This window comes from Sinocyclocheilus anshuiensis, unplaced genomic scaffold (genome assembly GCF_001515605.1).
Source record: "Sinocyclocheilus anshuiensis isolate Anshui unplaced genomic scaffold, SAMN03320099.WGS_v1.1 scaffold2015, whole genome shotgun sequence".
Taxonomy (NCBI): Eukaryota; Metazoa; Chordata; class Actinopteri; order Cypriniformes; family Cyprinidae; genus Sinocyclocheilus; species Sinocyclocheilus anshuiensis.
The window spans coordinates 231,032-241,156 of NW_015551020.1; the positions used below are offsets into that span (position 1 = coordinate 231,032).

The 10,125-nt window shown below is 37.5% G+C and overlaps 1 protein-coding gene across 1 annotated transcript in view; it reads right to left on the reverse strand.

The window, feature by feature from the left end:
- Positions 1-256: 256 nt before the first annotated feature.
- LOC107661088 (pyruvate carboxylase, mitochondrial-like) overlaps positions 257-10,125 on the reverse strand; it is a 215,660-nt gene continuing 205,791 nt past the window's right edge. The window contains exons 18-20 of the mRNA XM_016450539.1: positions 6,551-6,799; positions 2,984-3,124; positions 257-1,341 (exon numbers count right to left, since the gene is read on the reverse strand). Coding sequence (XP_016306025.1) covers positions 1,090-1,341; positions 2,984-3,124; positions 6,551-6,799 — 642 coding nt within the window. The 3' untranslated portion in view covers positions 257-1,089. The remainder of the gene's footprint in view (positions 1,342-2,983; positions 3,125-6,550; positions 6,800-10,125) is intronic.

Genomic DNA, 10,125 nt, shown 5'->3' on the forward strand with positions numbered 1-10,125 from the left:
TTATGTAAACATATTACACAATTACATTTGCAAAACATTCTGAAGCATTTGTAAAATGAAGCTTCTCTTCGCTGCCCCACAGACACGTTTTGCATTTGTTTACTTCATTATTGCTTGTGTAATGACTTGCTGTTCACTTATAGTGGCAGCGCAAACCTGAGTGCTCCTGTGGTGCAAAGGTGATAGAGTGATTAAAAATAAGAGCAGGATGAGGGAGAGGAGGAGAGGAGAAAGAAATCATAAGGAATTTGTTGTGTGGAAACTTTCAAAAACATTACACACATTTGCCACAGTACATTAGCTACACTCACATTCCTTATAATGAACTAGTGCAGAGTAATGGCTGGTTTTGATTATTGTTGATTGCTTTTATACATCTGACTATATATGAGTTCATGATTACTCAACTTTATTGCTTTGGAAAGATGTGCAGAATGACGTTATAATGACGACACTGTGCTTAATGTGCATCTACTAGAATATCCGCTGGTATTAATATTTCAGACATTTTAAAATTGATTTTACGCTCCACTAACATGATATTAATATGAAACTGCTGTTCCTCTTCAAACTTACAACTTGCAGTGTTTCTCTCTCACACACACATACAGTACACACACGCATACAAATTCTGTTGTCATCTGGATTCATAATGAACCTATTTCATTTTAGTATATTATTTATTCAACTTAAAAAAAACTGGAATGATCAGTCTGTAATGTAGGTATAATTTGTCCTCCCTTCCTTGAGACTGCAAGTAGATTCACTGGATTCACTGTCCTCAGAGTTCGAACTGAATACCAAAGAGTGAATCACAAAGGCTTCTGGAGTTTCTGGTTACAGGCTATAAATGCATCCCCTATATGCTTCTATTTTGAATTAAATAACAGACCAAACAAAATAAAAAAATTTAAAAAACAATTATAAATTATTCTTATTCTGAAGGCTCTGAAGAGTTATGAACATCATGTTTGTAATCTTAAAATCATCAGTAATTACAACACCATCAGTCCACCAAATTACAAGATCACTTCTAAAATTGTTTTTTTTTTTAGAAAAGAAACCTTTAACCTCTGTAGCTTTTAAACTTTATTCGGTTATTTCCAGGATGAGGTCATCTCCTTCCAGGCTGCTGTCGGCATTGACGTGCACCTTGGATATGATGCCTGAGATTGGCGAGTTGACAACTGTCTCCATCTTCATGGCACTGAGGACGCAGAGAGGCTGACCTTTCTCCACCTTCTGACCTGGCTTCACCTTTACTTCCACCACTTTACCGGGCATGGGAGCTCCAACCTGTCCCCGCACGTCTTTCAAGGCTTTAGGGTGAAAGTGCATTTCCTGGTGGAGCAGAAAGCAGAATGAGATGATTTCAGGGGAGACCAGAGGCAATGGAGACATTTTTCACATTTTCCCTCACAACTCTTTTCAAACTGACAGTCATCTTCTGCTGTTAGAAACATATATGAGTAAAAGGACCATTAAAATATTTACAATGATAAAGATTTAATACAAAAACTAATAATATTAACACTAATCCACTGTCTCTCAAAAAAGAGAACACCTCAAACAAACAATATTTGCGCTTATATATTTATATTAACATAAGAACAGACATGGCCATTATGTGTGAGGCTTCCAGTGTCAATTACTTCTAGTTATTTTACCTGTACATCATATGTACACACCTGTATCATCATAATGTTATATTTCACTATAATATTTCAATGTTATTGTTTGTACTGCAATTTTTATCAAATAAATGCAGTCTTGATGAGCATAACAGAGTTCTTTCAAAAACATTAAAGAATCTTACTGACCTACTACTTTCATATACAGTTTATTTATAACACATAATAATTTTAATTTTAATAACATTAAAGTATGTATTTGGCATCATTACTTCAGTCTTCAGTATCAGATGATCCTTCAGAAATAATTCTAATATGCTGATTTGATGCTCAAGAATCTTTTTATTATTATTATTATTATTTAAAACATTTAAGTAAAAGTAAAAGTAATGTATATATATATATATATATATATATATAGCCCCATAAATAATGCATATTTGATAGATTAATTCATAAGTGATACAATATTTATTTCATAACTAAAGTTACATAACTACTGTTTCCCCAACTTCATAGCCATGATAAATGAGGCAGAAACCAGCGACAATGTCAGCACCTGTCATTCATGTTAACTTTTAACAAACAGTCTAGAGATAAATCAGTTTTAAGTTTCATTTCAAAGCATCCAAAACTTTAGACAGCAGAAGAAAAATGTTGGACCCGCAAAAACAAACTTTATGTCATGAGGAGAAATGCTCTTGCTAGCTGTGTTCAGGCAGAAGGAGAGCTCTGTTGAGCATATGCTGAGTAAGTGTCATCACTCTGACTTATCTGACATTAAGTGTGTTTTGAACGTCATCAGTCTGCCATACTGAGCCAAAGAAGACAATAATAAACAAAAAGAGCATCTACAAAGAGAGGAAACCATTTTTTCCAGGCTAGGACTATTTGAATGTTTGTTTACCAGAGAGAATATCTTATAATGAATGAATCATCTTTAAAATTATGTGTTATGTGTGGGCAAAGAAAGTGAGATCTTCAGTTCTGTCAAATCATGCTGTAATCTGCCAAATTATATTTTTACAAGCAGTGTGGTGCAGTTACAATTGCTGTGTCCATGGCTGACATAAAGTTCCTACACAGCACTATTGACTTGTAATGAAAGTGTACATTGGGCTTCCTGATAATTTAAAAGATGTTTTTTTAACACCTCTATGTGATAAACGCCCATGACATCAAGAGCAAGATCATTTTTAGCTTATGACAGAAATTATTCACACCTCGAGAGAGAAAAGGGAACATTCGCAAAACATGTCTGAATGATTGAGTGTACTGTTTGCGTCAGGATAATTGCTTTTCAGTGATGAAACAAACCAATCTAGGGAGGAAAATAAACAGCGAACAGTTACCTTCATTGCTGCTGTATCCTTGACCAAGACTGAACGCAGCTGGCCGTTGAGTTCAAAAAACACCTCCCTCTGACCAGACTTGTTCAAGTCACCCAAGGCCAAGGCTTTGATGTGCAATGTTTTCCCTCTCTCCAACTCCACCTGTGAGAGGAAAGAGCCAGAGTCACATAAAAACACAGCGAAAACAAATCACAGTAACTACTGTAGGTATGAAAAATGAAATGTAGTGTGATTGTGTTAAAAAAACAAAACAAAACCAGACTGGAGCACAATAGGCCGAAAAAACATGGGCAAAATGAAGGCAAAATTTAGGGATGAGTGATTAGCACAGACCTCTGGGAGGCTTTAGGTCGGTACCATGTGCTGTTTGGCTGTGGAGGGAATGCTATTTTGGGGTGCGCCTGCATTCGCCTCAGTGACAGCTTAATATAGCTCATGCTAATCTACGCTAATCAGCCACGACTAACATCTAATTTGGACAGCTCCACTGGGTAGAGAAACACGACGCCAAATAACTTCAGTCCCTGAGAAATTTACGATTACGCATGTTAACTGAGGAAAATCTGCTTCAGTTTGAAAGGGTACCGAGAGACCTGGTTTGAAGAATCAGGCCAGAAGACGATTAAGAAATGCAAGCAAACTCGATCTAACAGATTTGATGCATTTTCAAAGTAAAATGACTTTGTAGGTGAGTTCGCTTCACTTCCTGTCTGGCTCTCGCTCTGTCTCAGAGCATGATCAGCTATGCGAGTCCTGCATCTGGTACTCTCAGTTCTCGCGGTGCCTGCAGTAGGACTCCGAGACACATTCATGCCTGCCAGGTAACACCCACTTCACTCATAACTGGGTATTAGGAGCCAAACACATGGCTAAGCTCCAATCGACACATTTAGAAACACCGTAGGGCATAGCTAGATAGAGATACAGCCACACAAGTTTGAGATGATTCAGAAACTAGCATAGAATAAGCTAAAAAATGTAGACTCCCCGAACATTACAATGTTAAACTCTGTTTAATTAGAGCTGTAAAACATCATTTATGCTTTATTGGACTTCACAACACCTTCACAAAGAGAGCCTAGATGTTCAAAGTAATATATTTTGAACACAAAAGAGGCATGCTATTCAATCTTACTATGCTAATCAATTTACAACCACGGTCACAAAGTGTGCTAATAAATTTTGTGAAAGTGGAGGCTAGTTGAGGACACAGGAAATCTAATTTTGCAAATCTCCCGATGAGAGAGCAGTCAGGCTCTTGGCTAAAGCTTAAAAGGTCAAATCCCATAGTGTTATAAATTTAACAGGCTGAAATATAGTTTAAATAACTTAGTACAAGAAATAAGGCACAGTGAGAAATACATATTCTGCTAATAAGTTTACATAACCCTTGCAGAATATGCAAAATGTTAATAATTTTAACAAAATAAGACGGATCATAAAAATTGCATGTTATTTTTTTAGTATGGTCCTGAATAAGCTATTTCACATAACAGATGTATACATATAGTCCACAACACAAAATAATAACTGAATTTATAAAAAAGGACCCCGTTCAAAGGTTTACATACCCTTGAATCTTATTTCAGTGTGTTGTTACCTGGATGATCCACGACAGTTATAGTTGTTCATAAGTGCCTGAGCAGTTCAACTGCCTGCTGTTCTTCAGAAAAATCCTCTAGGTCCTGCACATTCTTTGGTTTTCTAGCATCTTCTGCATATTTGAACCCTTTGCAACAATGGCTATATGATTTTGATCTTTTAACACCGAGGGCAACTGAGGGACTCATACACAGCTATTACAAAAGGTGAAAACATTTACTTATGCCCAAGAAAGCAACAAGATGCATTAAGACCTGGAGTGTCTTTTTGAATTGGATAATTGGGGTAAATTGGGATAAATAATTTAAATACTTATACTTCTGGGAAATGTTTAACTATTTTATGTTGCTTCTGAAGGACAGTACTAAATGAAAAAAATATTATCTTTAAACAAAATAAGAAAAATGTACTCATCATCCTGCTCAAAAGTTTACATGCCCTGGATGTAAATGACACACAGTTTTAAGATTCAAGGGTATGTAAACTTTTGAACAGGGTAATTTTTTATAAATTCAGTTATTATTTTGAATTGAGTATGTGTAAAGGACTGCTATGTAAAATCGCTTAAAGGGGTCACATGATGCAATTTCAAGTTTTCCTTTCTCTTTGGAGTGTTACAAGCTGTTCGTGCATAGATAAGATCCCTAAAGTTGCAAAGACTAAAGTCTCAAACCCAAAGAGATATTCATAATAAAAGTTAAGACTCGTCCACGCCCTCCTAAAAGACCTAGTTTAAACACACCCCCACATGTCTACATCACTGTGTGGGAAGATTTGCATAACACCACCCAAATGTTCACGCAAAGAAAGAAGGCGTAACTTTGATTCTCGCTGTAGTATTGTTGCCTCCACCGCCATGTCGTGGAGACGCTGTGTTTCATTGTGAAAGCGAAACTACTTTGTTTGGCCTTCCAAAAGAGGACACAACTAGAAATCAGTGGTTAAGTTATATTTACAACACTGTTCCAGAACAGTTCAACCCAAATATTCAGATGTGTGCAGCACATTTTACGGAGGACTGTTTCCTGAACCTGGGAGAGTAGCCTACAATGCCATCTGTGTACAAAGGCTGTTTCTATAAAGTGGGGCAATTCCAACTTTGCAGTCAGATACTCTGCTAAAAAATATCTGTTTGGTTTTGATTATCATGTCTATTGCGCTGAAATCATGCGTTTTAAACCATATTAGTTAAAATTTTCTGATATATGGTTTTCTGAGCGCACACATCCGAAGCACTTGCACAGAAAGCGGATTTCACACAGTGTGTACATGCTAAACTAAGTTTTCTTTCGTGTCTTATTGTGCTTAAACTGTCAAATACACACAAGTTTGTGTTAAAAACACACGTGTTTCATAAACAGTTGGTGAAGGTAAACAGCTGGGAAAGAAATTGCATGTTTATATTAGATCTATGTGGCAGCAGCATAATATACAGTAAATAAATCAATAAATCCACTGCTCTCTTGTCTCCTCTGAGGCTGGGACTTTAAATAGTGTTCTGTGCTCATCAGTGCAGCCAAAGAAAGAACAGTTAGCATGCTTTGCTCGAACTTTCGCCATGGCATTAGAGCTGGTACACCGCTGACGCTTGCGAAAACACAATGGCGGCGCCGTGGGTGGAAACTTGCGTGGAATCAAGGGGTGGTAATATTATAATAATATCCCCCTTCTATGTCATGGGGGGAGCAAAATCTGACACGCTCGTTTTTTCACAAGCTTGCAGAAAAAGGCTCACCAAAAAAAAAAATGACTGAGTTGTTCTTTTTCACGTTTTCTGGGTTGCACTGGGGACCCAATTATAGCCCTTAAACACGGAAAAAGTCAGATTTTCATCTTATTTTGTTAAAATTATTAATATTTTGCATATTCTGCAAGTGGTATGTAAACATATGAGCAGAACTGTATAAATAAATAAAAAGAGACACATCATTGAAGTCAGTTGATGTAAGGCTTATTGTGACCCACCTGAAACTCCTCTGCTATTTTGGGGCCATCCAGAAACAGGCGAGTGTTAAGGCAGTCCACTGGGCCAAACTTTGATGTGAACTCTTTAAACTCCTGGAAGACTTTAGGGTACATGGCTGCCGACATCACATCTTCAGGAGTTATTTCATCACCATGTGTCATCTGCAGATCAGACTCTAGAGTCTCGAAGTCCATTGGTGGAAGTGAAGCCCCTGGACGACCTTCGATTCGAGGCAATGACTTGAGAACCTTTGAGAAATATTAAACTTGTTACACTCTGGAAAAAATTTAAAAGCTGTAAGCTTTAAGGGTACAGCAGCTTGTCACTGGGGCAGTGCCCTCAAAGAGGCATCTTTGATAGTAGGGTGCATATTACTGCTTTAGGGTACTAATATGCACATTTTAAGTGTAGATAAGGTACAAAGTTGTCTTTTTAAAGATGCTGCCTCAGTGACATACTGAGGTACAATTGTTATTTATTTATTTACAGTTTATGGGCATAAACTATACATAAAATCACTAACTCGTGAAGAGAGTTCACCCAAAAATGAATTTTTTGTCATTATTCAAACCCTCCCTAGATCTCCTTGACATGTTCATAAGAGTTTAATGAAGAAGTAGCAATGTCTGAGTCGGGGGCCAATAGTTTTTTTCTAAATTTAGGGCTCTACAGTCACTGTCCTGATTCACTTTCATGATATGGACATTGGCAAGGATATTTTTCAGTGAACTACTTCTCTAATAAAACTGAAAGAATGGCCAAGGAGAATTCGTCTTGAGTGAAATGACTTGCTCATGACAACCAATCCAGGTTTTAGATTCTAACAGCTCAAGAACAAGAGAGCTAAATACTAACGTGAGTCAGTCTTCAGGTCATGGGTCACATCTCTCTGGGATCACTCCTGCAACTTTGAGATTTCCAGCCCACATTTTGAATGGATTCCGTCACCAAAAAGCATAAATATTTAGCAAATGAATCAACAATAGCACCATTCACTATCTTACAATGTTTTTGTCCTCTGGCTAGTGCCTGACTTTGCAAGCTCAAACATACTAAATACATCATTAGTGCTGTCAGAGTGGGCGTTAATGAACAAAGGCAGAAACACTTTGACAAATAGGTCAATTGCAAAGGAGAAGCTACACCATCAAATATGCCATTAAAACGACTCAATTCATTATGGACAAAAACTTGCTGATTTCTCGGTGTTGGCAAGGCAACAACAACCAAGTGACACTATTTTCTCCTTTTTGTTTCACAGCAGTGAGAACGAATTGAAAAATGGTCCTTGGACTTGCACTGAGAAACAGTCTGGCGGCTAACGGAAGCAAAGTGAATAGACTACACAAAAGGGCTGGTGCAGGAGAGAGGGAGAAAACAAAACAGATCAGCTCATAAAACGCTCAGCAGTCCATTTTGTTATTCAGATAAAATAGTTGAAAAGGCTGCCTGCAGTCCCAACTAGGGCTGTGTATCACCAGCAAAGTCACGATACGATACGTTGTGACGATACATCGTCGTATCGATATTTTGAACACAGCACTAGTCCCAACCCACCTAACTTTTGAATAAATTGCCACTTAATAGCAGTTGAGTCATAATTTCAGGCCATATGGGCTCCGTTTTGTTTGATGCATCCTATAGGTTTATTTGAGTGGTTCTGTGACTCAGTTACCTCGTCTGAGTGTTTGTATGCAAGCTTATTTGTCCAGGCTAGCTTTGGGGTAGAGAAGCTCACTCGTGTACTTACTTCTAATCTTTTTTTTTTCCCTTATTGCTCCATCACTTGAGATTCCACAGGGGCATTTATTTATTTTCCTACGTCAGTCCTGTGAAGCTTATGATTCATATATAACAATCTCAATACCTCAGAACTGAGAGGCTGTTTGTTTTTATCAATAGAGTAACACATCTCAGAGTCCTCACTGGATGTGTCAGTGGCAGACATTGCAAATTAATTCTTAAAATGATCCAAGGGCAGAAATATCTGCGCAGAAGAGCATAATTAATATTACAAAGGTGCTTTTATACATTACAAATGGGATGTACAAGCTTTGCATTACCCCAAGAAATATATAGGCTTTCTATATCAAAATCTTAAATGAATAGTTCAGGCAAAAATGAAAATGATGTGGTCATTTACTCACCCTTATCTTGTTTTAAACCTGTATGAGTTTCTTTCTTCTGCTGAACACAAAAAAACGTTATTCTGAAGAATGTTTCAATGAAACTCAGTAGGGTCCAGCATTGTCGTGGACCCCACTGACTTTCATTGAATAGTCAAAATAAATACTGAGACATTTTTCAGATTATCTTCTTTGTGTCCAGCAAAAGAATCATACAGGTTTGGAGAGACATGAGGGTGAGTAAATGAGAACAGAATTTTCATTTTCTGGTGAACTGTCCTTTTAAAGATTGCGAAAGGTCTGTATCGCTTTTCCACATTTAAAGGGTCATGAAACCCCCTACTTTTTCTGAGATTTTAGCAGAGGTGTTTGTGTTGCACATCATAGAAGACAATGTTAGCATCCGATAATTTTAACTGTTGGAGAAAACTGGTTAATTTTAAGCTTTTTTTGCGCTATTTTCATCTTCCGGGTTTAAAATCTACATCGTATTGACGTCACAATTTGTGACTTGGCAATGGACTAATAGTACATCGATGACGCGTCGGTGTCTATTAAATTATTCATGAGACTGCATGTTCTTATCCTATGAGAAGACGCTTCGTTTAATTATTCACAACAGCATGTGTTGATTTGCTATGACAGACGTTTCAGACTGAGATGACATCCCGCACATTAACTGAGAGAAACGTTCATGGATTGAAGAAGAGTGTTTGTTTTTTCTTTTTAATAAGAGTTTGGCACAAACGCGATTCATTCACTTGTTGAGCATAACCGTTTTTACAGCTCTATGACACAACCCGTCAAAAGGCTTATATAAACGCCACAGAATAAGCCTTAAAAGTGGTGCACCAGCGCGTTCATATATATGTTTTCGATGCAGAGTGCATATGGCTGTGCATTTATTTGTGTTTTTAACTCGATGGGAGCGAAATGAAACTGTCTGAACGCGAAGCTGTGTGTGTTGTCTGTCTCCCCTCTTCCCCCTCCGCTCCGCACGACGCCCACTTTTTAGCATTTTTTAAAACTGTGGTGAGAACTAACCAGTGCTGAAATGGGGGGTTTCATGACCCTTTAACGTCCTCTTCCAGGGAATGTACATATAGCCCTAATGTGGAAAAATTCACAAAACCTAAAAAAGAAAGTAGTAAAGTAGGGATGTAACGGCATGAAAATTTCTTATCACGATTATGGTGACCAAAATCATCACGGTTATCAGTATTATCACGGTATTGTTAAAATGTGCTGGAGATGTTCAAAAGGTAATGACACATAAATCACTTCAAGTTTTATATTTAAAAATCAACAAACATTCCCGTAACCTCCATGGACAAAGCAGTATTGCGATTAAAGGGTTAGTTCATCCAAAAATGAAAATTTGGCTGTTTTTTTACTCACCCCCGATGCATCCTAGGTGTATATGACATTCTTCTTTCAGACGAATCCAG